The sequence below is a fragment of the Molossus molossus genome, unplaced genomic scaffold (genome assembly GCF_014108415.1).
Source record: "Molossus molossus isolate mMolMol1 unplaced genomic scaffold, mMolMol1.p scaffold_m16_p_19, whole genome shotgun sequence".
Taxonomy (NCBI): Eukaryota; Metazoa; Chordata; class Mammalia; order Chiroptera; family Molossidae; genus Molossus; species Molossus molossus.
The window spans coordinates 43,249,387-43,276,889 of NW_023425354.1; the positions used below are offsets into that span (position 1 = coordinate 43,249,387).

The window sequence follows — 27,503 nt, forward strand, 5'->3', positions numbered from 1 at the left end:
GCTTGAGTTTAGTGTCCTGCGTTTTGCAGCTTTTACACTTCCCTGCAGGGCTTCTCTTCCCCGAGGCCAAGATCTACATGATGAGCCTGACCACTTGTCCTAAGAGTGGAGTTCTAGTTTTATGATCATTATACTGAAATGCATTTAGCTGTTCAAAATCTAGAGTGAGTGACTCACTGGTATGTCCTACACAAGCTTGCTTCCAAGATTCATGGTTATGCCTGTCCCTGATGAAGGATGAAGGGTAAAAAGGGGAAGACGATGGAGAAATGGTGTTACATCCATGGATGTACACCATGTGACGGCTCTGTCCTTGCTTAGTCTTTGGAGAAACTTGACTTTCATATGGACAATTCTCAACTGCTGACATACCAGAATCCTCCAGCAAAGTGACTCAAATAAATATTCCCCAGGCCAGCAGCATCAGCTTCACCTGGGAACTTGTTAGAAAAGCAAGTCTTTTCACAAGCCATCCAGGCAACTCTGATACAGGCTCAAGTTTGAAAACCCCTAGTTTAGATGATTCAGCCAACTTCTCATTGAAGGAAAGGTTTTGAAAAGTCACTGGTCCCTGGGCCCCACAGCTGGGGTTTGAACTCAGACCTCCTCTTTTTCACCATCACTTTGACACGTGGAGTTTGTTCCCTTGTGAATATTGAGTATGGTCATCGTTCCCACTTAACCAGCCCTCTTTAAGTAAAAAATGGAGGTGGAGGGACTAGGGAATGGAAATTACTTGGCATTTGAATGCCTGTTAGGTGCCAACACTTAAACCTTATTCTCACATACTCCTCCTGCTGGCAGATAATTACCACATTTTTATGGACTAGAAAGTGGGCTCACTTGTGAAGTCATATGCCAAGGGTATTAGGCTCATTTAAAGAGTTGGGACAAACCCAAATACACGTGCTCTTTCCCTTAATGTAGGTCTGCCTTTATAAAGCACCATTATCCTAAGTTTAAGAAGCACCTTCTGACATCTTTTAAGCAATTTTAAAATTTAGTGATGCAAAAAAGGCCCTTATTCTAGCCCTTAGCACCTATCACATTACACTCTGCTGCTAGCTGCTAACTCCATGGTGGGATGGATGGCCATTAAGAATGAGGTGGAGCCCTGGCCGGTTTGGCTCAGCGGTTACAGCGTCAGCCTGTGGTCCGGAGAGACCCGGGTTCGGTTCCCGCTAAGGGCACGTACTTCGGTTGCAGTTTGTCCCCGGCCCTGGTTGGTCGTGCGGGTGGCAGCCACTCGATGTGTCCCTTCACGTCGATGTTTCTCACTCTCTCTCCCTCCCACTCTATCTGTACAAAAAATGGAAAAATATCCTCGGGTGAGGATAAAAAATAAATTTAAAAAAAAAAAGAAGAATGAGGTGGAGCCCTGGCCGGTTTGGCTCAGCAGTTAGAGCGTCGGCCTGCGGTCCTGAGAGACCTGGGTTCGGTTCCCGCTAAGGGCACGTACCTCGGTTGCAGTTTGTCCCCGGCCCTGGTCGGTTGTGTGGGTGGCAGCCACTCGATGTGTTCCTTTCACATCGATGTTTCTCTCTCTCTCTCTCTCTCTCTCTCTCTCTCTCTCTCTCTCTGTTCCTCTCTCCCTCCCACTCTACCTGAACAAAAAATGGAAAAATATCCTCCGGTGAGGATAAAAAAAAAAAGAATGAGGTGGAGGCCCTAGTCGGTTTGGCTCAGCGGTCAGAGCATCAGCCCGCGGACCAGAGAGTCCTGGGTTTGGTTCCCGCTAAGGGCACGTACCTCGATTGCAGTTTGTCCCCGGCCCCAGTTGGGGTCATGTGGGTGGCAGCCAGTCGATGTCTCTCTCACATTGATGTTTCTCTCCCTCTCTCGCTGTATCTGAAGATGAATGCAAAAATGTCCTTGGATGAAGATAAAAAAAAAAAAAAGGTGGAGACTGGGAATGCACAAGCAAGAATTAGGTTGCCCACACTTGCAATTTGGGAATGCTCCTTGATCATTCTACATGAAATGATTTTATTCTCAGGGTAATTGTGTCTTGAATGGTCTGCAAATCTTTTTTCTTTTAATAGGTTTGCCTGAGGAGGGTCACCTGCGCTCTGTAGGTGTTCTGATTATGCATACCTTATTTGATCTGGTAGTTTACTCTGTTAGGGATGGGGATACTTGGGCCACATCCAGATACCTTATTCTCAGCTTCAGGATATATAAGAATTCCTCAATGAGGTCTGTTTTTTTCAATACTCATATTTATAACAATGACAGTTGGAGGGTAGGAGCGCAGACAGATGATGCCTTAGAAGTTTAATTTGGTTATAATCTTTTAAAAATATTTTAAGTTATAAAAGTAATGTATGTTTAAAAAGAAAACTGAAGAAAAGTTCACTTAGAGGGGAAAGTGAAAGACCAGCGTGGGGGACATAAAGAGACGTGGTGGGCGTGGCTCACACCGCGTGCCTAGTGAGACTCATTTCCATCTTCCACAGCTGCCCATCCACACAGACTGTAACCTAACACATGCCAGTTCTCATACCACTTTCCTGTGGAGACCACTGCTCACCCTCTTGAAGTCTGAAATCTGGCCCGGCCGCTGTGGCTCAGTGGTTGAGCATCAACCCATGCACCAAGAGGTCAACAGTTTGATTCCTGGTCAGGGCACATGCCCAGGTTGTGGACCCGAACCCCAGTGGGGGGCATGCGGGAGGCGGCCAATGTTCTCTCTCATCGATGTTTCTATTTCTCCCTCTCACTTCCTTTAAAATCAATTTTTAAAAGTTTTGTTTTTCATGAAACCTGTTGACTAAGAAGGGAAGGAGAAAGTGTTAATTTCACACCTAGAAACAGCAGCTCCTCCCGCCCTGGCCGGTTTGGCTCAGCGGTTGGAGCGTAGGCCTGCGGTACAGAGAGACCCGGGTTCGGTTCCCGCTAAGGGCACGTACCTCAGTTGCGGTTTGTCCCCGGCCCTGGTGGGTCGTGAGGGTGGCAACCACTCGATGTGTCCCTTTCACATCGATGTTTCTCTCTCTCTCTCTTCCTCCCACTCTATCTGAACAAAAAATGGAAAAATGTCCTCAGGTGAGGATAAAAAAAACCCAAAAACAGCTCCTTGTCATTTGGGTTGTCAAAAGGTATCTGACACTATTAATACGCTTCCAGGACCAACCATGAAAAATGGGCCTTCTCAGGTGACCAGTAGGTAGAGCAGTAATTAAATCTGATCCATTCTCAGCTTCCATCCTCAGCTTTACAAAATGATGTCCCATTTCTGGAAGTGCTGTGCAGCACGTGCCCAGTGTTCACAGGATAAAGGCCACAGGAAGGCATGTTCAGAATACAACCACGAGACGGTAGAGGAACCTGGGGAGGTGGGGAACATGCGTCAAGGTACCCAGGGTGATCCTTGACATCACTTGAAAGAAAACCTCAAGGTCAGGGGCATCTTTTTTCCAGTTGGCTCAGGAAAACGAAGACATTAGGGTTGCAATTTTTTTCTTTTTAGAATGTGCAACACAATGAACTCTCCAAGTATTTAAAATGGCATTCACATGTGCATGAGTCTAAGGCTTGGCTGCTCGGGGGAGGGCGCTCTACCATGCCCCTTTCCACTTCACGGGCCCTGCCCCTCAAGCCGGCCAGGGTGGGCTCTCCTCCCCCATCTCCCTAGGTCTCCAGTCTTGCTAGCCCTACAACCTACCTTAGTATGGCACTTTAGACGGCCCTCCATTCTCGCTTTCCTGGCCGCCTGGTGGTGCTACCCAATCCTCCCTACTCAAGCAAAAGGATGAGGACAGATGCCCCGAGTCTCGTGTTCAGTGACCCATCAGGGCCAGCAGGCCACCGTGTAGCCCTTCAGTCCAACTGGCCTCTGCTCCAGCCTGTCAAACACAGCTCCATGGAGGTGCGACCCTCAGCCTGTCTTCTGTGGCCAACTGGTGATACTCATCCGTGTGCCACTCATGAGGCTAGTGATTGGCAGCCAGGTAAACCCTAGCCAGGTGCCTGTGACTCCACCCTCTTTCCTCCCACTTAAATGACATTATAATAACCTTGAATTGGAGCTAACATACACCTTCAAGTGCTTTAAACTCTTTCACTACTATTTCTACCAACAGCCCTCGCAATCCAGTAAGGCTGGAACAGAACACGCAGGAGGGGCTGGACGGTAGGTTTCAAAAACTCACTTTATTCCAATGTGAAATGAAGACGTGATGGTTTAAAAACAAGAGAAAGTTCTCGATCAGCTGTGGGGATGCTTTGATTGCTAGCTCACGCCCACTCCCTTTGAAACAAGGTGTTTGGACAGACCATACCCATAAGCAGCTCCCCCCAGGCAGAGTCCCACCCCTGGAACAGCTCCCTCAAGCTTAGGGGGTGGGTGTCCCCCCGTCAGGGCTCCGACAGCAGGCACAGAAGCAGCACAGGCAGGCGGGAGAGGGAGCCACTGGGGCCTGTGGGGCCACCGCCGTCCAGGCCGCCCATCTCCAGACCCAGAGGTACTCTCCATTGAAGGTGCTTGTGTATGAGGACCAGGCAGGGAGCTGGGCTCCATAAACAAATGACAAGCACTCCTGTACCCGGTAACTTACCCCAGAATCCATGATTCAGCCCTACTTCCCCCAGGCCCGCGCCCTACCCACTCCCACTGTGCGTTAGGCAGCTCAGGTTAAATGGTGAGAAGGATACATTCAGACTGCAGCCCCCAAGGTATCCTCAGCTGAGGAGCAGGGAGCAGGGAGGCAGACAGGTGGGGCTGGGCTCGGGGGAACCTGGGAACCACCACTGCCCACCGCCTCTCCCCAACCCAAGCACAGCCAGGCCAGGCCCAACCATGAGCATGAAGCCCCTGCAGCGCTCATCTTGCCACAGAGCTAAAGTGCACCCCAGCTCTCCAGCCCCGACACAGAGCTGACTCCCCATCCCAGGACACAGGAAAGCTCCCCCTTTGGGCTTCAAACCTGGGCTTTTAGCCAGGCTGGGCCCAGGAGTAGTGGCAGCAGAAGCAGCAGCTGTAATGTCAAACATACAAATGACCTGAGAAATCGCATCTGCACGTCACCCACTCAGAACTGACGGGCTATGTACAGGTGAGGAAGGACGGATCACGACGCTCACGGGCATGGACACACTCGCACACACCTGCTTGAGGATAGGGTGCCCAAGGGGCACCTGTCCCCCAGATGGAAACTGATGCCCACACACTCCATTCACGTGTCTTCAATTAGGCCTCTGCATCGGTATTTTCATTGAACCAGTGCAAAAACATCTCTCGGGGGGGGCAGACAGGCCAGGCCAGGGTCCCAGGAGGATGCTGGGGGTAGGGTTGGGGTTGGAAATGTGGAAGAATAGGGACTTGCTTCCTCTCCCGATCTGCAGGGCGCCCCTGTCTCCTGGAGTCTGGGTCACTGGGTAACGGGGCAGCGAACTGTCCATCGGTCCCTCCCTTTCTAGCCCTGCAAGCCTGGGGAAGGAGGGTCCTTGGCAGCCTGGGGCTGGGAGGCCGCATCCTCTGGGGCCCCCGCTGGCTCGGGCTCGGTGGCCATGGGCTCTTCAGCCTTGTCCCTGCTTTTGCTGGCCTCCTGGAGCTGGTGCCGCCGCGCCACCTCCGCCTTCAGATTCTCCAGGTCTTTTTGGCTGAGTAGAGGACCGGGGGAGGGGGGTCAGAGCAGGCCGGGCTCTCCATCACCTCACTGGCTTTGCTTTAACTTAAACGTGGGACCGGACCAGGCTGCGCTTCGTTCAGGGAGAGCCGAGCATGGAACAAGTGCTCCCCGCCCCTGCTCCAGCACACAGGCCCCGAAGTGCTGAGGAAGGAAGGCCTCCGTGCACGCGGCAGAGCCCTCGGCGGGCCTGGCCGCCGCCCACCTTCCACCCAGCTCACCCCGCGGCCCTGTGGCCCCCCACAGCTTACACAGAAGACAAGAGGGGGAGGGCTGCACCAGAGTCCACTGGGAACTCCCTAACCCCTGCCGACCAGACCGTGTCCCAGCCGTGGGAGGGGCGGGCCCGAGGGCTCCCCAAGCAGCAGAGCTTGGAGGGGCTGGTTACAAGGCCTACACTGGGATGGCAGGAAGCCAGAGAAAGAATGAAGCCACTCTTTACTGATTTGGAAAGAGTGCCAAGTTATATTACGTGGAAAAAAACCCCAAAACCTGTGTTCATGGCTTGCTACAATTTTGTGTAAAAAAAGAGGGTAAAAAAAAGATTACAGTTGTTTGTTTGCTCAATTTCACAGAGTATTTCCAGAAGCATTCACAAGGAACTTCTCACTCCTGGTTGGATTCCCCAAGTTCGAGCCATGTCAATATACTATGTTTCTAAAAAACAAAAACCTAAAGGGCAACTTCCAGCTGGGAGTGGGGAACAGGTGGGGGCTCACCTGAGCGGAATGAAGAGGATACCGTTGATGACATTGAGCTGTTCCAAGACACTGGCCATGCTGGGGGCTGTGAACTGAGGGGCGCCAAGGAAGATGAGCCACTGTGCAGGCGCCGGGAGGCCGGGGTGGGGACCCCCAGCTCCATCCCGGACATACCTTGAGGGGCGGGATGTTGGCGCTGGAGCCATTGCGGTAGATCTCGTTCATGGTGCGCTGCAGGGCCACAGCCTGCTGGGTCAGGCACTTGAGGTACTCGGAGCTCTCCTTGGTCTTCTCGTGGTCCTCGCCCAACTGCGGGGTGAGGGCGCACAGGCGGGGAGGGGTCAGGGCTCAGGGGTGAGGGCGCACAGGCGGGGAGGGGTCAGGGCTCAGGGGTGAGGGCGCACAGGGGGGGCGGGGTCAGGACTCAGGGTTGAGGGCGCACAGGCGGGGAGGGGTCAGGGCTCAGGGCTCAGGGGTGAGGGCGCACAGGCGGGAAGGGGTCAGGGCTCAGGGCTCAGGGGTGAGGGCGCACAGGCGGGAGGGGTCAGGGCTCAGGGCTCAGGGCTCAGGGGTGAGGGCGCACAGGCGGGAAGGGGTCAGGGCTCAGGGGTGAGGGCGCACAGGCGGGGAGGGGTCAGGGCTCAGGGCTCAGGGGTGAGGGCGCACAGGCGGGAGGGGTCAGGGCTCAGGGCTCAGGGCTCAGGGGTGAGGGCGCACAGGCGGGAAGGGGTCAGGGCTCAGGGGTGAGGGCGCACAGGCGGGGAGGGGTCAGGGCTCAGGGCTCAGGGGTGAGGGCGCACAGGCGGGAAGGGGTCAGGGCTCAGGGCTCAGGGGTGAGGGCGCACAGGCGGGAGGGGTCAGGGCTCAGGGCTCAGGGGTGAGGGCAGGACAGGGGGGAAGGGGTGAGGGCTGCCCGCGCTGCCAGGCCCAGGCGCACCCCAGCCCCACCGCCCACCTGGGTCTTGTAGATGGTGTAGCCTTCTTTCTCATGCTGCAGGGCTGACCGGAACTCAGCTTTGCTCTCATAGACCCGGGCAACGAGGTGGTGGCTACAGGAGGTGTGGTGCGGGGGAAGGAAGGACGTGAGTGGGCCGGGCACGGGGTCTGCTGAGGGGTGTGCGGACTAATCTACATCCTGCTGTGGAATCACCCGAGGCGAACACACGAGCCCAGAACTCAGAGAAAGAAATGGAAGGCAAGGACAATTTCCTCAGGAGTCAGACTGAAGACAGAGCGCCGTGTCCCTTGCCCATGTTCAATCCAAGTGCTTCCTGGAACCCTGTCCCTATGGCCTTGGTCCCCTAGCCCCTGACCCAACGCAGCCTCACCTGAGGGCCACTTTGAGGGACTTGGGCCCGTGGTACTTGGTGCTGACAGCCAGCGCATTCTCCAGGAAGCGCAGCGAGAGGTCGTACTCCATCACCCCATGCAGCACCAGCCCGATGTTGTTCTGGGGGCAGTCGGGAGGGCCCTGGTCAGTTCCCACTCCCCTGGGACCGAGGCTCGTCCCGCCACCCCTCCTCAGCACTCACGTCCAACAGTGCCATCTCAGGGTGGTCCTCCCCAAACACGAGCAGTGTGAGGTAGCGCGCGCGGTACAGCAGGCTCAGGGCCGTGGACAGCTGGCTGCTGGCAAAGCAGTACAGGGCCAGGTGCATCTGCGGGGCAGGCACGTCAGGGTCAGGCCTGCGGCCGGGCCCCACCCCGCTGCGCAGCCCCCGCCCCAGGGGCCACTCACATATTCCTGGATGGTGTTGGGGTGCTCGATGCCCATCACTCGCTCGCTCATCAGCACAGCCTTCTGTTGGTTACTCAGGGCCTGGAGAGGTGGGGAACTGTTATCCCGGGGGGTTGCCACTCTGCACCCATCTGCCTAACCCTGGACTCTCGAGTCCTCACGATAGCTTGGCCTCAGTCCCCTCTGGCTGAACTTTCTATTTTTACTTTCTGCAAAGGCAGTGGAGAAGGGGTCAAAATTCAGCTGCTGTGCCGGTGTGGCTCAATGGTTAGAGCGTCGGCCCACACACCATGAAGAGTCGAGGGTTCAACTCCCAGTCAAGGGCATGTACCTGGGTTAAGTTTTGATTCCCAGTGCCAGTCGGGATGCACTCAGAGGGCAACCAATCGATGTGTCTCTCTCACATTGATGTTTCTTCTCTCTCTCCTCCCCTCCCTCCCTTCAAGTCCCTCTAAAATTCAATGGAAAAACAAATATGCTTGGGTGAGGACTAAAAATAAAAATTCAGCTCAGATGTTGTGGCTCCATGGATTGAGTATCGCCCCATGAACTGAGAGGTCCGGGTTCAATTCCCAGTCAGGGCACATGCCCAGGTAGTGGGCTTGATTCCCCCATAGGGGTCATGGAGACAGCTGGTTGATGTTTCTTTTCTTTTTTAATCCTCACCCTGAGGGTATTTTTCTGTTTATCATCAGATAGTGGGAGGGAGGGAGAGAGACACAGAAACACTGATGTGATAAGAGCCACATGGACTGGTTGCCTCCCGCACCACCCAACCAGGGCCGGGGATGAACCACAACCCTTGACCAGAATCGAACCCGCAACTCATTGGTCGCAGGCCGATGCTCTAACCGCTGAGCCAAACAGGCCAGGGCTGATTGATGTTTCTCTCTCTCTCCTTCCTCTCTCAAAAAAATAAATAAATAAATAAATAAATAAATCAATAAAAACATACTAAAAAAAATTCAGCTACTATGACTATGGAAGTCTATGCCCACTCTGAGACTATTTCACCTTTTATTTATTTATTTAATTTTTTATCCTCACCCGAGGACATTTTATCATTTTTTTGTTCAGACAGAGTGGGAGGGGGGGAGAGAGAGAGAGAAACATCGATGTGAAAGGGACACATCGAGTGGCTGCCACCCGCACGACCAACCCAGGCCGGGGACAAACTGCAACTGAGGCACGTGCCCTTAGCGGGAACCGAACCCGGGTCTCTCAGGACCACAGGCCGACGCTCTAACCGCTGAGCCAAACCGGCCAGGGCTATTTCACCTTTTATAAAATACAAATCTAAAATTGTGCTAAAAGTATTAGTAATAATTAAAAAAAAAAATGCACATAGCCCTGACTAGTTTGGCCCAGCAGTTAGAGCATCTCTGCCCGTGGACCAAAGGGTCACAGGTTCGGTTTTGGTCAAGGGCAGGCACCTGGGTTGCGGATTTGATCCCCCGCACGGTCAGTGTTGTATGGGAGACAAACAATGTGTCTCACTCACAGCGATGTCTCATTCTCTCCCCTCCCCCCACGCTATCTGAAAATCAATGGAAAAATATCCTCGGGTGAGAATTAAAACAAACAAAACAACATACAGAGACAAAAGTCTCTGACTGCAGGCCAGTGGGGCCTACAGTGTGCCCGCCACATGGAGCAGCCTCTTCCAGCCCAGGGCTGACGGGAGTGAAGCGCCAGGCGCACACTGGTCAGACAGCAGGGACGCTGCAGCTCCACAGAGCACTCTCTAGGTATGCCGAGTCTGCCCTCCCCTCGTGCCTATGAAGGGAGGCCTGGCCACCACTCCACACTCACAGCAGCTCCCCAAGGACGTAATGATGAGTGGCGGAAAGAAGCCCAGCAGGGCAAGTGACTCCCAGGCTCCCCCAGGTCTCTGCCTACTGCTCCTGTCCCCACTGCCCCCGCGCCGGTGAGCAGGTCCTCCAGGTCCGCGGGGTGCCAGGTCCTGCTGCTGTGGAGGTGCCCCAGCTCCCTCCCGTGCCGGCCCAAGGCCTCTGCCGACAGCCAGCAGGTGCTCCAGGCTCACCTCGGCATAGTCGCCCATGATGTAGTGCAGGCGGGCGAGGAGGCGCAAGCAGGCACAGATCTCCACGTGCATGGCTCCGTACACGTTGTTGAACAGGTTCAGGGCCTCATTGATGAGCTCACAGCCCTCCTTCAGGAAGCCTGCAGGGTACCCCAAAGGGTGGCAAGGTCAGGGCCAGGCCAGGGGGTCCCCCTCCCCCAGCCACACCTGGCCACGCACCCTGCTGTACTTTGGCCTGTCCGCTCTGGAAGAAGTGGAAGGCGTCCGAGGCCTTGGGGTTGACGTGCTTGACCACAGGGAAGATGTTGAGTACGTCCTCCTCGGTGAAGGCGGGTTTGTGGCGGCTGTCGAAGCTGTACTCCTTTAGCAGGATCTGGGGGACACAGCGGACACCCACATGCCCACAGGCAACCTCAGCCCCAGCTCAAACAGCCAGCACCTCCCAACCCCCCAGCACGTGTGGAGAGAGCCCCACCACCTGGCCCTGTGCACCTCGTGGGGGCCGGGGCGGGAGGGACGCAGCCTGCGCCTACCTGGATCCCAGTCTTGAGGGAGATCTCCCGCAGCAGCGTGATCTTCTGCAGGCCGTAGGACTCCACCGCCTGGTCCACCGTCTCACTAGGGGACAAGTGGCAGATGGGCCCGAGTGGCCCAGCTCCCACCTCTACCCCCTAACAGCTGCCGTTTCACCCTCCAGCCAGGACTAACAGTCTCGCCCCCACTTCCCCACCGCTCCCTCTTCTCCTCTCCCGCCTGCCCCCTGGGCTGTCAGAGGTCCCCGCTGCCGGCCATGCCCCCCACACACCACTCGAGGCTGAAGTCAAAGTAGTTCTTGGCTTCCTGGCAGATGTTCTTCCAGAGCTCCTGGGGGGTCATGACAGCCCAGGCAGTGTTATCTGCGGCCCCTGGAGGCCGGTTTCTCCTCCTCCTGTTCCTCTTCTTGGAGATCAGCTCATCAGCAGGCAGGTGGGCCACAGGGTTAGGGTAGGAGCTCAGGAAGCAGTTCAGGAAGTGACTAATGGCAGCCGAGAGGCCCGAGAGCTCGACTCCCTGCAGAGGAGGTGTGGACCAAGGTCAGGCGGGCTCTCCCTCAGCACCCCAAATACCCGGGCTGGGGAGGGAACGGTGGTACCTGTAAGTACGTCTTGAAAATGTGCTTGGCAGAGCGGGTGATGAGCTCTCCAATGCCAATTTTCTACAAAGGTTCAAAGAGGAAGGTCTTGGTTGGCACCGGACTGCAGCCGGGCCCCCACCCCGTCTCACAGCCCACCCTGAGCGCCACTCACGTAGACGTGGTCCAGCTGATCTCGGGCTGGGCTTCGGAGCACCAGGTCCAGCACCTTGCCCAGGTAGCGCATGTTGATGCCACGCTGGCGCATCACCTCAGACAGCGTGGCCCCGTCCATGGGCAGCACCACGTGGTCTGTGCAGTCCTTCACCTGCAGGCTGCAGCAGGTCAGGCTCCCCCAGCCTGGGCCCGCTGCCTCCTCCCGCCCTGGCTCTTCCTTGGGGAGCTCACACTATCATGAGGCCCATCCGAACAGGAAGCAGGGGACAAAAACCCCAGCTCCCCGTCGGGAAGAGGGAAAGAGACAGCAGCAAGCAAGGACGTGAGCATCCCCCCCACCCCGCCTTTCACAAGAGCCAAGGAAAACAGGCCCACTGGTGGGGCAGCAGAGACGAGGGAGCCCCACAGGTGATGAATCAGAGCTCCATGGGCAGCACAAGCCCTCCTCTGACCAGGAAGGAGCAGAGGTGACCACTTGGGGGCCACAGCTTCTCCCCACCCCCTGTAGGAGTAGGGCAGGGGCCAGGGCAGCTGGCAGAGCCGCCTCAGCTCAGAGATCTGAGATAACCACACCACCTGATCACGGAGCTGTCTTAGTAGAAAGCAAGCACCCTTGCATAAAAAGCTTGTGAGGGTGAAGAGGACAGGACCCTTCACCTTTTCTCCCAGATGCCCCCCTGCCCGTCAGCCACCCATCACACAGGGGCTCAGAGGATCCACACAGAGGGCATGGCGGAGCAGAGCCTATGCCTGAGGCCCCCTGGTCTCTCTGGGTCGGCGGCCCCTCTGTACAAGGGGTACAAGCAATCTGCCCTGCCCGCCTCTCAAATCAGCAGGTCTAGGGAAGTCACTCCTGTGAAGGTCCTACAAGCCTCCCAAGTTGGAGATACATGAGGTACCAGGGCCTGTACCGGCCCCTCCACGCAGCCCCACCCGCAGCCCCTCCCTCACCAAGCCGGGGATCTGGCAGGAGAGCAGGAAGGCAGCGGCATCTTTCAGCAGCTGCTTCTGGTCCCGCACTTCTGCCTGGCAGGACTCCGGGAAGCGAACTCCTGCAGGAGAGAGAGCACAGGCCTGAGCCAGGTGAAGAGAGACGGGGACAGCAAGACAGACTTTATCGCTGGGGGGGGGGGGATGGCCACCAGCATCGAGGCCCAAGGTGACCACGTGGTGTTCTGACCACCATGCTGATGCACCACCTGCCTGGTGAGAAGATGTCAGGGTTGAAGCGAACGTCGAAGGCCGTGCTGCTGATGGAGCCGACCGCCTTGCACGCATTGCGGATCACCTCCCGGCTCCGTGGGTCTGCTGTGGAGACAAGGCCCGCTGGAAGGCAGCCCACTCCACCATCCCACCATCCCACCATCAGCGGGCCGGTGTCCTAAGCCTCCCCCTGCTTCTCGCAGAGACGTCTGCCTGCCCTCTCGGGACTGGGTCTTGAGCAGCCCGTGGCAGGCACCAGCTGCAGGACCGGTCGGGCTCCTTCCAGCATCCACAGCAGCCCCACCTGTCCCATCGTCTGAGGCGATGGTCTCCGCCAGCTCCTTCACCTTGGCCAGGCCACTAGCACTGCTGCCCTCCTCCTCACTTCCTGCCTCGGGTCCCAAAGGGTCTTCAGACTCGGACTCCAAGGAGGGTGGGCCGCCGTTTCCCACCGTGGTGGAGCTCTCCATCTTGCTGGCTTTCTGCTGCATCAGCTGCAGGGCAGCCAACTTCATGAAGAGGAGGTACCTACAGGGCAGCCGACGGCAGAGACGGGGATGGGAAAGGGTTGGTGGCCGCTTCGCTGGCCTTCAAGCTGGCTGCAGGGTCCAGAGCCAGGTCCAGGCTCCCGGCTTGCTGGGCTTAACAAATGCTGGGGCTGGACTCCTGACGGCATGGGGACAATCCTGCCTGTGCCGAGGACCAACGCATACATGCACATGCCAGCCCAGCCACGCTCCCAGGTGGCAGCAGGTCACAGCAGAACCTGAGATCTTCCCAGACAGGAAGAGGACAGCTGGGGTAGGGTGCAGGCTGCGGAATGGCTCACCAAGCAGGCCAGGGCTCTCAAGATTGACAGGAACCCGCTGGCATGGCGAGAGGAAGAGTTATTCGTGGTGTGGGACATCTGATGAGGCTGACTCTTAAGCATTAGATGCCCGCAGCCTCAACACCCCCTGCCCCTCCTCCCGGCCTCTGCCACTGGGACTTTCAGAAACACCCTAGCACATCTCCACATGCTCCTAAGGGAACTGAGAGCCACTGGTCTAGCTGCACACTGGTTTCTAAGCCTCCCGTCAGCGTGGGTAAGGCTGGAGTGGAGTCTGTACGGACCGTGGCCAGGACCAACTCTTCTCCTTTCCAAAGCCACTCTCGTCAGAAGCACCTACTGCTGGGTGCAGCGGGCCAGCCGCCTCCCAGGCCTCCTCACCTGTGCTCCACGAAGGCATCCACCAGCTCCTGGCGCAGGCAGCACAGCTTATGCCGGTGGGTGCGGGGGAAGCCAGCTCGGGTGCACTCCTCAGGCAGCCGCTCCCCGGGCACGGGGAGGAAGTTGAGGTCAGGGGGGAAGGTGCGCAGCAGGTCGAGGATGTAGTGGCGCCCATCGTTGCCAATGATGCCCTTGCATTCCACAGAGGAGCAGAGCTCCACCTCCTCGCCGCGGTCATTGAGCACCCGGTGCCTCAGGATCTTGAGGGGCCGGCTCGTGCGTTCCAGAAGCTCCAGGTACCTCGGGTGTGACACCACTGTCTTGCCAAAGTCGATGGAGCCATAGATGACACTCTGCTCCTGGTCTCGCTCCAGGATGCCGGGGATGATGGACTGGGCCGTGACGCGGTAGCCTCGGTAATCGACCACCACGGTCCCCAGCGTGTACAGCCCCTCCACGTCCACCGCGTTGTACGTGCGCACACCGTTCAGGTCATTGGCAGGTGCCACATAGGCTGCCACATCCCCGCCAAAGTCCTTGTAGTGGTCACGGACATCGAAGCCCAGACTGAAGAAGATGTTGTTCCAGATGAACATCTGCATCTTGGTCTCCTCGCTGGGGTTGATGGCCATCACGTTGCCGTCGATGACCGCCATGGCACCCCGCGTGGCCGCCGCCGTGAAGTCGCTGTGCACCTGTCGGGGAGGAAGAGGAAGGTCAGAGGCCCCATCCATGGGAGCCCCAGGTTTTGTCCACCTGGCCAGGCTCACCCACATGGAGAGGCAAGCAGGCTACCTTGGAAAAGGTAGCAAGAAACCCCCTTTTAAAAAACACTTATCACTTATACTCAAGAGACTAGAAAGCTTAGTGATCAACAAGAAGTGGAAGGACTTGGTACGGGGATAGGATCCACGGATTATGCACCAGGTGAACTCGGACAGGTCACCTCTTTGACCCGTTGTCTTGTCTAAAAAACAGTGATGATAAAAGCATCAACCTTGACAAGGTGTCTGAGATGGAAGGAAACAATGCCTATGATGCACCTGGCACAGCCCCTGAGGTTAGTGCCCACAACACTTACATCTTATTTTTACCACTGTCATCTATGTCTAGGCTTTAAGATTATGGCAGATTTAAAATTTTAAAGTCAAATTTAACTGTTCTCTGAAAGCACTATTTTTTCCTCAGGTCTCATCTCAGTAAAAGTACGATTAACGTCCCAGTAGGGCATTTGTACCCGGGCAAGGACCCAATCGATGGCAGTCAGTGGAGGGCAGAAAGCTGAAACAGACCTTGTCACCCAGCCCACACTGGAGGCAGGTCCCGCTCCTGCCCTGGACCCCAAGTCTCAGAGAGGCCAGGAGGAGGAGTTGGGGGGGTCTGTCAGGAGGCGGCGGCCGCGCACGTACTACAGGCCACCCTGCCAGCCTGCCCAGGTTCCCTTCTGTCCACAAGAAGACCAGCTGACGGTGGCAGGCGAGTCAGGCTGCCAGTCGGGCATGGGGATGTGGGCACCTTGAATATGGCTCTTTCTCGAAGCAGCCGCTCTGGCAGGTTTTTGCGGGGCAGCTCCCTCGTGGTCTGCAGCTCCTCGTTCCAGTCCCGGGTCTGCGGAGGGACCGGGGAGGGACACACTGGTTCAGCCCATGCCCCACAACCTGCTCTGGGAAGTCCCTTCCTCCACCTCCCCACGGACAGCCTCATAAGCTCCCAAGTGAACAAGACAGACACGCAGATGGAGTTTCCAGGGAGGCACACAGAATCCCGCCTGGCACCCCCCAGGGAGGGCGAGGGAGGTGCCCAGGGCAGGCGGGGCCAGGTGCAGGCACCTGTCCAGGAATGTGCTCCTCGTAGCCCAGCCTCGAGGTGTAGGCGTCCTCTGCGCGCACGCAGTCCATGGCATGCTCTGCCTGGGGGGCCGTCCAGCTGTACACCTGGAACGGGGTGGCAATCCTCTCGAACGGGTGGCGCTGGACCCTGTGGCAGACAGAAGAGGGGAGATGTGCTGGCCCGCCAAGCTTAGAGCCCTGCCCTGGGCCCTGCTCTGAGCCCCCTGTCAGCTCCGGTGTCTCCCTGCCCGGGGTCCCGCTCCTGAAGGCGTCTGGCAGAAGCAAATGGGCACCTGTCCTAGAACTGCTCTCAGGCCTGGCTGACAGCTCCCTCAGGGAGACTCTGGGGCAGCTTCTTAGGACAGAAGTTCAGGCTGGCCGGTTCACCCCATCCCCTGGTGGGACATGAGCAAGGGGCAGAGATGAGGCAAAGGCACTACCTTTTCTTCTGCAGCACAGCAAAGTTTTTTTTGAAGGTCGGGCTGATCTGGTTGAGCAACTCCACCAGGGAATGGCTGAGGAAGCGGGGGCTGGCGGGCTTAGGGTTGAAGTGATACGCCGTGGACCTGCAGAGAGGGTGGTCATTGGGCAGGGCACTCCAGGGGTGCCCACGGACCCAGAGCGGGCTCACACAGGACTCACTGGTTCAGGTAAAAGCCCCGAGTGGATGCCGTGATGCTGACTTGCCGGTCCTCGGCTGTGATCACAAACAGGTACATGAGGTCCCCATGCATCTTGCGGTTCCCAGGGGGCGGGTTCCAGCCACTCATGGTGAGCACTTTCAGGCACTGCAGGGGCTGCAGAGAAGGCCAAGCGTGAGCGGCCAGGCCTCCTGGTTGGAAGTTCCCCACCCTGCCAGACCTGTTTCCAGCTCTACTCTGGGAATCCCACCTTCCAGTCACGGTTCTGGGGCTGCAGGGGACACAATGGCCGCTCCCGGCTCCCTGGAAGGATGTACTCAGGCGGCGTGCAGTCAATGGGGTCCATCTCCAAGCCCTTCTTCCGCTTCCCGCTGTCTGAGGGACCCGAGGCTGGTGGTCAACACAGGGCCACCCAGGGACCAACCATTTCCCCACCTAAACTGGCCCCAGTCTTCATGCCTCTGGCTCCACGCCCCCAGGTGAGATGGTCTAGCCCTCAGGCTTTCACCAGCCGCTCGCTAACTTGCTCCTGGCCCCTCTGCCCAACCCTGGCCCCAGTGCCTCCTTCACCTCCCAGGTCGCCATCGGTAAAGACACTCAGGAAGGACAAAGAGTTGCAGTCAACCCCATTGAAGGCATCAGACGGGTCCAGGCTCTTGAGCAGGTCTCGGACGTGGCGCACATGGATCCGGGCCTCGCGCACTGTGTACGGCTCTGTTGGGAGGGAAGTGGCAGAGTGTTACCAGGGCTCTGCTCCCTGCAATGACCTGCCCAGCACAGAGAAGTCTGGCATGGTACTACCATGGGTAGTCTTAAAGTTTCAATTTTAGGCTTTCATTTACAAATTGCATTATACATGCAAAAGCTAGAGTTCTGGTTTCAACACACACCACCTGCCTGCTGGTTGGCAGAGATCCTTGTTTGCAAAGAACCTTCTGCCAGAAGGCACAAGAAATGCCCCAGGAAGTGGCACAGGCCTCTGGGAGCCCACAAAGCCCCCTGCTCTGTTCACGAGCTTCACAGGTGAGCAGGACTGCAGAACGGCTGGGCCCCCCCGCAGCCCTCACCCAGGGACGCCCTGGGGCCAACAGGACCTGAATCACAACACTGACCCCCTCCGCCCCAAAGTGTTTCATGAAATGTTAATAGGGGCTCTTTTGGGGAAGAAGAGGTTCCATGATCAAGCAAGTTTGGGCACAGCTGGGTTACATTTTTTCCACATTTCCTATTAATTAGCTGACAAGCCTGGAATCTCTGAGCCACTTCTCCCCAGGAGACCAAGTTCATAGGAGCTTTTGTTTTACAACCAAACCAGCCTCACCACACCAGCTGTTCACGCCACACTGGGCCAGACCTCCCTACTCAAGAGTTGTGAAACTTTAGTTTCCTTAAGAGATTTAACTTTTATCACTACAGAATGTGTTTGGGCCGATTTCAAGCCCTTGCTTGGTATCGTCTGTTTTTTAAATCACGACTCTGATATTTAAGCCACGAAGCTGAAAGGTGCACGGGTGAGAGCCTGAGGAGCAGACCCATGCCCGACACTGCTCCGGAAGTCTCATCGGTGCCCAGCCAGGGTGTGTGGAGTGCTGCCTGGCCCTGCCTTTGTGTGCCCTCCCCTGGCAGGTTGCCCAACTTCCAGACAAACCTTCCACCACACGTAGCACGGAGCCCTCCTGCAGCCCCTCAACGCTGCGCAGCTCTGAAAAGTGGTCCAGCATGTTGCCATCCAGGTGCAGCGAGAAGCAGGTGCGATGACATGTGTCTTCACGGTCCATGAGCACCTGGTGGATCTCCTGTACCATCTCCTGGGGGGACACCTGCCAGAGAAGGCCCCGATTTCCCTGGTGAGGACGTACCACTGTCCCCAGCCCAAAGTACCTGGGTCCCTAGAATCAATGCTCCAAATATTGTTTCCCACTTTTTGGCTTTTATTTTTATTATTATTTTTGTTAATCCTCACCCGAGGATATTTTTTCCATTGCTTTTAGAGAAAGTGGAAGGGAGAGAGGGAACGGGGAGAGAGAGAGAGAGAAACATCGAAACACCAATGCGAGAGACACATCAATTGTTTGCCTTCCACACGACCCTGACTGGGGCTAGGGATGGAACCTGAAACCCAAGTACATGCCCTTGACCAGAATCAAACCTATGACCCTTTGGTTCACAGGCTGACAGTCTAACTGATGAGCCAAACCGGCCAGGACCACTTTTTGGCTTTTAAGTGCCAGGCCCTGTCCAGACATACATGCCCAGCTACACCTATGTGTGCGTGCAGGGTATACATAATGTGTGCAGGGCAGAGTCCGGCCCTATTACCCTCAGGCCTAAACTATTCCTTCAGACTCAGAGCCAGCCCTGAGCGGAGCAGCGGAGTAACATCGGGGAAAGAAGAGGCGAGCGGAGTAACAACGGGGAAGAAGAGGTGATCTTGCCTTCTCCCTTGCCCGATGCCAAGGTCCCCAGGGCAAATGGCTTCCCCCTTCAGGAAGGGGTGCTCTGGGTACAGAAGACATAGAAAGCATTGCCTGGGTCCCCAGTGAGTTACCAGTCAGCAAGACCTCTGGGTTGGCTCTGATCTCGGAGACCACCCAATATCACTCTTCTCTCAGGCAAATGGTGAAACAGCCAGAGAGAGGGGACTTCCCTAAGTACAGAGCAAAGGCTGGGAGCCCTGGGACCCCAACACCACCCAACCACTACCATACCTCTCCCCAACAGGGCTGGCAGTCCCAGATGGAAGCTGTCCCCTAGCAATGGGACAATGACCAGAACCTAGCCTCCCACATCCACCCAGCTAGCTGAGTGACCCTGGGCAAGGCACAGGTCGGTCTCCTGCCTACAGCACAGGGCCAGGACGAGCACCGGCACGGCTTGGCGTTCCACCCTGTCCTCCCAAGCAGGCTGGGCCCTTGGGCCCCAGCACGGCTCCCCCGTCTCACCTGTAGGGAGAAGGGCTCAATCCCTGGGGCCAGGATCTTCACAGAAAAGCCTGTGTCCTGAATGACAATGACTTCCTGTCCAGTGGTCTCCTCTCCCGGCTCAGCCTCGTCCAACCCATTTTCCCGGGGCGGTTCAGTGGGCCCCTCTTCCTTTTTCAGGCTCTCTGGGCAGTCCCCATTCAGTAGCATGACTGACAGCAGCTCTGTGGGCAACAGGAAAGGAACTGAGTGAGGTGTGCCTCGTTGGTCAGTGGGGCATCCACCTCACCCACCAGGGTGAGCACATGCCTAGAGGGTAGCATCTGCCTGTTCTCCTGAGACTTAGCTCTGCTCTAGACTCCACAGTCCCACCTCGCCCTGTGCACACAACTTCAACACACAGACACTGCCAGAACCCTTCCACATCCCGGCCCTCCTCCCCATTCACCCTCCCTGCCAGCCCGGCTTTCATCTGAGCATGAGATCCCAGACTCTCCCCAGGGCCACTCTGAGGGCCCAACCACGGGTATCCTCTGGCCTTACATGCCCAGCTTCTCAGGAGCATCCCCTCCCGGCTCTCCCTCCTCCTCTTCCTGAGGGACAGGGATCCTCCGGCTCCCCCCTCTTCCAGCAGTGGAGCTGGAGTGTCCCTGGGGCCCAGCCTCTCCTCATTCTCATCTCACTCTCTCCCATGGCCTCAAATGCCCTTACACCTCACAGCTCACACAGCGATCGGTCTCATCGAGCTTTTCTTTTTTACATATTTTTTTCCTTTACTGATATATTAGAGAGACAGAGAAAGGGAGGGGTGAGAGAGAGAAACATTGATGAGAGAGAACATCAATTGGCCGCCTCCTGCATGCCCCCCACTGGGGATTCGGCCCACAACCTGGGCACGTGCCCTGATGGGGAATCAAACCGGTGACCTCTTAGTGCATGGGTCAACGCTCAACCACTGAGCCACACAGGCCAGGCACCACTGAGCTTTTCAATGTGGCAACCTCTCAGGCATGACCGAAGACTCATCTTGTCAGCACAGACTTCATCTTCCTCCACAAACCAGCCCCTGCTCAGTGGGTACACCCCCACCCCGATCTAGCCACCCAACCTCATCTCCATCGGCCACAGGACTGGGGCTCAGGCACGGCTCTGGCGCAGGCCATTCACCCCATTTCAAGAGCTCTACTCGGAACCTTCTAATACTCCTCACCGCTCACAAGATCCAAGCTTCTCAGGCCAACACTCTCAGGCACCAGCGTAAGGCCATCTCACCCACCCACTCTCCCCGTCAAGGCGTAGCGACAAACTACTCGAAGCCTGAGAACAGGACACACGTCTTCCCTCCCTCATGCGCTTTGTTTATTCTGCCTGATATCACATTCCATCAGGCAAACTCCTACTCATTCGGCAAGACCTAAGTGAGATAAACTTTCTTCTCTAAAGAACTGCTGCCTCCCATTGTCCCCAGAGACCGGCCACCGCCTCCCAGAGCGCCTGTTCAGCTGCACTCTGGGCGGCTGTCACGCCAGCCTCTACCTTCCTCCTCCTGTCTTGCCCGGGCACAACAGAAGGCACTGAGTTAATGAATTAATTACTGTAAGCACGTAGTTAAGCCCAGTATTTGTGAAAAGCATCCAACTCATGCTGTGGGGAAAAAAGGAGAGCCTCCTCCCTCCTGGGGAGGAGAGGACCTCCTCACAGAAAACCTCCAGCAAAATCCAGGCCTGCCTAGCTGCTCCTTTGACCCACAGCTTCCCACCTAGGCTCTGCCTGGCAGCCACACTGGCCCCTTGCTTGCGTGGAGCCCCACACAGGTCAGCTCACAGCTCTGCTGTGGACTCAGCACATCCACTCAGATCCCACATCCTCTTCCCTACCCGGCTGTTAGGAATGGGACTGGGGTGCATTTCCCCAGAGCATATGGGCCCTACCTAGATCCACAGAAACGTGGAGCAGGGCCCTTGGGAAAGGAGATAAGCCCAGCACAGAAGGGCAGGCCACTCCCTCTTCCCTGGGTCCCCTCAACTTAGTGATAAACAGGACCTCTAGGAGCTCAGATATAGTCCCCTCCTCCTTCCCCCAAATTAGGATGTGTGAGGCCCAGAAAGTTCAGAGCCTTGTCCAAGGTCAAGAGACAAGAATGAACTCTAGATTCCTGCACCACCATGCCACCCTCCACCCTGGCCACCGCGGACCTTCAGTGACCATCATCACCCCAGTCCCCATCCCCAGCACACCTCTCCAAACTAGAAATGAAACTCCCCGGAACCACAAGGACCTCTCTTTCCAAAGAGCACACAGAGCATCAAGACCCCAAGTCCCTAGGAAGTGAGCAGCCAGACCAAAGGGAGAACGTGGCTGACTCTATGACAAAGCAGACAGGGACAGGAGGGCAGGGAGAAAGGCAGTGGTTGGTCAGCTTTCAAAAGGCAGAAGGAGACATGGCAGAAGATATGAGGAGGCACTTCCCCAAACTGGGTCTCTGAAAAAAGCTTTGCAGGCTGGTGAGCCCCCAGGATGAGAAGAGATACAGGAAGGTGTCCCCACACAATACAGAGCGGCAGCTTTGAGGTCTGAGACCCCACAAGTGGGAAATCGGGACCTGACCCAGACAGGCAGCCTGCACTCTGAGTCTGGGCCAAGCAGGACAGAGAGCAGGGCAGGGAAGACAGGCAAGGGTGGCTACAGCTCCCACTCCCCCTTCTGCAGCCCAGGAAGCCTGCTCAGAAGGCACCTGGCACTGGGTCCCCACTCCATGGTACCTAATCCCCTGTCAGATTTTAAAGGAATGTGGTTGGTTCCCAGGGGCCTGCACTCCCCAGGACAGGGAGGCCTACTCTGCTTCCTTCCTCTAAGGGACCCTGAAGGTTTCCCTACCTCTAGATTAAGGCCAAGTGATCTCCCCACAAGAGGCTGGCCACCGGGCTCACTGCCTCACAGCCCACCTGGCACAGTCGGCGGCTGACCTCTCCTCGGCACTGGAGTCTCTTGACCGCCATCACAGCAAGGCAGCCTGCTCTCCAGCCCAGGCCCAGCACTGTCTGTGTCCCTCATTCCGGCCTCTGCCACTACCCTTGCCCCCATGCAGCTGGTCAGCCCAGGGCTGGAGCTCTGGCTGGCTTCGGGTTTCAGTGGGGCCAGGCCTGCCGGGGCGGCCCCGGGAAGGGCACACTCCCCCTGCCTCGAATCCTGCTCAAGGTCGGCCAGAAGGACAGCTGTGGGACAGGAGGCCCTGGTGGCTCCAGGACCCCAGGTAGAACTGCTACCAGCGCTCAGATCCACCTCCCTGCAACCCCCAGAAAGGGGGTCACTGCTGACAAAGCTGTTAGGGGGGCAGAACCCAGCATTTGGGGTACCTGGGCCCCTCAGGATCGAGGGCCCTGGGGACTGGCTGGCAGGGGTAGGGCCCAGCAAGGGGGTCCTCTCTTCAGCCCCAGTCCCAGTGGGGGTAGGCAGGACCACTTCAGTCAGCTGCCGGCAACAGCTGGTGCAGACCCAGACCCAGGCCATGAGGTGGCCACCCCCTGTCTACCAGTCGCAGACGCTGAACACCCTGCTTGCCTCCTGGGTCAAGGGGCTGGCTGGGGGCTCTTCATGCTGCCCCCTGCAGGTGACCCGTCCTGAGAGTCACTGGTTCTGGTGGGAGGAGGGACGGGTCCCCAGTCTCCCAGAGAACAACTGCACCCGTGCCCCAGGCCTCCAGCTCCACCAAGAAGCTGGCAGGCCCTGCCTTCCCTTCCCAGCAGCCCCTGCTCTGCCAGGAGAAAACCAAGTCTCTCCTGCGGGGAGGGAAACGAGCTGGCAGCAAGAGGCCAAAGGCTGTTCAGCTGTGAAGAAGGAACATGTGGAGAAAGAACATGCCCAGCCTCGCCATGGCGCCTTCCCAGGGCCTCTGACTTGTTGCCACGGCCCAGCCAGAGCTGCTGCGGCATCCATACTAACCAGGGTGGGGGTGGGGAGATAGACTCACTCCAGGCCCCCTCCCCTCCAGTCCAGTTCTATCCCTTTCCATCCCATCCTAGGTGGTCCTGATGGCCCAGCAAGGGCCAGGCCGTAAGGCTCTCCACAGCCACCACCAAGGGTTCAGCCTACAAACACCAGATGGTACTATGGGCCAGTCCCTGGCAGGTTCCCTTTTCTCTTACCCCCCTCCCCAAACACACCCTAACTCTCTGGCAAAGGCAGTGGGGCAGGCGACAACAACCACCTCCATTCTGGTCACCATACGCTAACGCTCACTCTAGGCCCAGCCCACAGCAGTTCCCTCAATCAGCTTGACCAGCCCATCTTACTTGATGAAACTGAGGTTCCAGCTAGTAAGCCAGCTGCCCAAGGTCACAGAGACAACAAGCAGCCAAACCAGGTCAACAAAACAAAACAAAACAAAAAACCCAGGTCCGTCAGATGCCCAAGCTACCTCTGAGCACAGCTCCCCCGGGCTGCCCACAGGTACTCCACTCCCTTCCTCCTCCAGGCCTCAGCACTCAGCACTCAGCCAAGGAGGTAAGTCTATTTCCAGCCATAGGATCTCCCCACGAATCTGTACACCCCTGGGCTGGCACCTCCTCTTCTCATCACAGGGGCATCCCTGAATATCTGGGCTTTAGGGAAAGGGAAAAGTGTCCTCTGCAGAAGGGGAAGGAGTTGCCCAAACAGCATGGCATACACACACCTGCAGTCTTCACTGGCCAGATCAGAATGAAGAGATAAAGTGTAGCCCTGCCCTGGTCTGGGAGCACAGGGACCCCATGGGCAGCAGAAAGGAAGAATTAGAAAAGAAACTAGGCCATCTCGGGTGGCCTCTGTGTGCCTTCCCCAGCCTGGCATGGCCTCACTCAGTAGACTATGCCAGGGCCAGGCCCCGCCCCAGCCAAGGCCTTACTAGGTGAGGCTCCAGCAGGAAGTAAGGCCTCAAAAGACACATTACCCCATCCCAGGAGCCCAGGGCTTCAACGGAAAGGGTTGGGGTAGGTAAGCCACCTAGGGAAGACCCCAAGGACACGCCACTTCAGTTTCCTCCTTCCTGTCCCCCAGGCCAGAAGCAGGTCTACAGGGTCTGGGGATAGTCTACTGCTCCTCAAGCTACTCTACTCTGACCTACCCCAGAGCAGAACTTTGGGATCCTGTCAGGGAGCTCTTCTGAGCCCCCAAGCTCCTCCCCAGTCTGCCAGCCCCTTCTCAGCTCCAGGCTCCAACTCCAAGGAGCCTCCTCTAAGTAGAAGGAACTAGACACACCACTGTGAACTTGAAAAACCTGCCTGTTCTCTTAACCCCTAAAAGCAGCTTTATTCCCAAGAAGGTAACTGACCTTTGCTCCCCTTCACACACAAAAGGCCTTAATCACCTCCTCCAGGAGCCTGGGGAGGCATCCAGAGCTGGATCCTGAGGTCAGGAGCCTGGGTAAGAGGCTGCTGGAGGGGGTCTCCATTAATGCCCCCTCAATTTCAAACAGTCAGGTGGGCTGTAATTCAAGTCCTACCTATCTATACTAGCTTTCTAGAGATATAAGGAGCCAATGTTCCACCTGCTAGTATGCTCCCAGCTTCCCCAAAATGAACAGCTGTGCTCTTCCCCTAACTCAGGTTGCCCCAGACAGACCCTCTCAGCATACAGCTGAGGAGGGGCTTCACTCAGACCTTCAGAGAAATCCTCCAATAGACTCCCCCTCCTTAGCCTCACATTCTCAGCACATGAGCCCAACCAACATGCTTCTTCTGGGACAGGCAGGGCAGCCTTGGCATGCTGGCCTTGAGCTGGAAATCCAAATGCTCTCAACAGCTAAACTGCTGTGTGACCTTGGGCAAGTAGCTTCATCTCTTCAGGTTTCTTTGCTAGAGGGGAAATCCACCAGCCCCTCCTAGCTAACTCCTCTTATCTTGCCCCTCTATTCAGAGCCACCTCAGGGCAAAGCCCTGAGGCATCAGCATCTGTACTTGTCTAGGCAATCAGCAAAGCTGCCACAAGGTAAACCGGCTGTGACAGGGTCGGAGAGCCTACCTAACGTTGTTCCCATCCTGACTCACCAGAAGCTGGGAAGGGAAACAAAAATGACAAGTCCTGTTGAGGAGTTGGGGGCAAATGGGAAACAAGAGGAGTTGGGGGGAAAGAGGGAAACAAGGGTAGTTCTGTCCTCCCACCACCGCCCAGGGCAGAAAAGGACCAGAGTCCAGCCCTGAGGCTCTGAGGAAGATTTGGACATGACCACTGACAGGCTGGGAATGGGCTTCAGCCTCAGGGGAACAGAGGAGGCCCAGGAGAAATGGAGAATGCTGCAGCCACTCCCAAAGCCACAGCCACACAGTGCCCATGGGGGAGAGCTGGGAGATCCACTCCATACTGATGACCTTTGCCTTAAAAACTGCAACTCTGGGCCGACCCACTTTTCGCAATAAGACGGGTTAATGATCAAGTTCTGGCACAAACACCTCTCCTTGCCAAGGAGTTTGGCTTTGGCCCAATACACAGGCAGACCCCCTGGTCTGCCGACGAGGCCAACCCCTAACCCAGCAGAGATCAGTGCTTGAAGATCTGGTGTTAAAGCTTTACCTCTGAGAATGAACCAGAGAAACCTCTTCACAATACTCATCTTAACTAGCTCTCTTCCCACAGACCAAGCCTGGGAAGTCCCAAGTGGAGCTCTACTTGCAGGACTGCAGTACCTGCACAGGGAACGCTTGGGATCCTGACGTAGAGGGGTGCCTGAAGGAGCAAGTGTCAGTGACCCCAATTCGGGGAGCTCCCCGGTGCCGGGGCACATAGGGGGTGGGGCTGACGATCCCATCCATCTTCCGCGGCGGCGCACCCCGAAACCGCGTGTGCGCGCACGTGTCCTCGCGATCCGGCGCGCGTGTACCCGCCGCCGCTGTCCTCCCCGAGACCCCACGTGCGAAGCCCGGGCCGCAGCCGGGGGCGACAGTGAAGGTGACCTTCAGGGCAGGGGCGGCCCGGTGGAGGGCCCGGCGACATGCAACTCAGCCCAGCGCGGAGAGAAGGCGACGGCCCCCGCGGAACCCCGAACCAGCCCGCCCGCTCGGCCCAGTCCAGCCTGCCCCGCCTGGTTCCCCGCTGGCCCCAGCCCCGCTCACCAGCCGCGCCCGGCCGCCCCTTGCCACCAGCCTGCGAGCTGGGCTCCCGGGCGCTGTCGGCCGGGGCGGCCGCCGGCAGCTCGTCCGTTTTGATGACCATGGCGGCGGGATCCGGCGTCCGGCTCAGCTGTCCGCGCCGCCCGCCGCGCCACTAACCCAAGTGCCCTGCTCGCCGCGGCCGCTGCGGGAAGGACAGAGTCACCGGCCCACGTGGTGCGCGCTATAACCTTTGACCCCACCGCCGCTCCCTTGCCCCGCCTCTTCGCCCGACCCGGCCCACGGCGGCCCGCGAGGAACAAAACGCGTCGTGCCTGGTTGGCCGGCCACCAACGCGGTGACTTTCCCGAACGCCTTAAAGGGAACGTACCCTGATTCAGAGGAGAGAGAAGCTTTGGGCCCCTTGGAGGGGCGTGGCTTCGAGGAGAAGTCCTTGCGGTTTGCTGCCTGTTGGGCGGGCACCTTGACCTTGAGTGGAGCCTCTTCTAAGACTGCCATTGCCAACCGTTCCCTCCCCCAATGGCCCTCTGCTTCCAATTGCAAATCTGCCAAATGACCACGCGGTCTCTAATCTGCGATATTAAAGTGACCCTCAGCACCCTCCTCCCCAAGTTTGTCCTTTGAGGCCGAAGGGGTGGGGCACCGGCTTCTTGAGGAAGGGGTGGAGGGCAGCCGAGGTCTTGGTCACCAGAGGCAGGGCTAGAGAATGACAAATGGTGGTGAATTGTTAGAAATGGACCCAACAAACTTTGTCCTGAGCCACAAAAGGCTCCTTCCTGCCAGCTGTCCTGACACCCCCACCAGATGAGTCCTCATTTCTTGGCTGGTACATTTTCCCCATTTTACAGTGGAGAAAGCCGAGACCAAAGTTGCACAAAGAAAAAGAAGTAGAGCTGGGTCAGGCTACATCTACAGCCTGGACACTTAACAGTAGTTCATATTTTTTCAGGTGTTGTGGGCTTGGTGAGGACTAAGACATGAGGTCAGAGAATGCTGCCTAAGTGACATTTTACTAGGTCTTGCCAGTGAACTGACATGTTCCAGCAGCAGAGAATGGGGTCTTCCGTGCACAGTCCCAGGAAGCCATTGGGAAGCACTCAAGGCATATTCCTGACATTTTCTAGGATCTAATGGGAAGTGGGAAGATGAAGCTGCAGAGGTGGGCTGGGGCAGGCCCTAGAGCCTTATAAATTGCAAAAGAGAGTGGACTTTGTGCTGG

General features: G+C 57.1%; 1 protein-coding gene across 2 annotated transcripts; it reads right to left on the reverse strand.

Annotated features, from left to right (window-relative positions):
* Positions 1–4,063: 4,063 nt before the first annotated feature.
* On the reverse strand, positions 4,064–26,490 carry CLUH (clustered mitochondria homolog). Of its 2 annotated transcripts, none has more exons than XM_036268977.1 (26): positions 26,288–26,490; positions 19,224–19,426; positions 17,930–18,101; positions 16,852–16,995; positions 16,532–16,656; positions 16,283–16,437; positions 16,081–16,206; positions 15,641–15,788; positions 15,327–15,419; positions 13,812–14,506; positions 12,906–13,129; positions 12,602–12,703; positions 12,350–12,450; positions 11,397–11,549; positions 11,243–11,305; positions 10,916–11,160; positions 10,644–10,728; positions 10,330–10,483; positions 10,111–10,250; positions 8,067–8,147; positions 7,861–7,986; positions 7,657–7,778; positions 7,284–7,377; positions 6,503–6,637; positions 6,347–6,420; positions 4,064–5,601 (listed from the first exon to the last, which is right to left on the reverse strand). In XM_036268977.1, the coding sequence occupies exons 1-26, from the start codon at positions 26,385–26,387 to the stop codon at positions 5,415–5,417; spliced, it is 4,047 nt and encodes a 1,348-aa protein (XP_036124870.1). In that variant the 5' UTR covers positions 26,388–26,490; the 3' UTR covers positions 4,064–5,414. The 2 variants fall into 2 exon arrangements, with proteins under 2 accessions (XP_036124870.1, XP_036124869.1); XM_036268976.1 differs by having other exon boundaries at positions 12,602–12,706.
* Between the last annotated feature and the right edge of the window lie 1,013 nt (positions 26,491–27,503).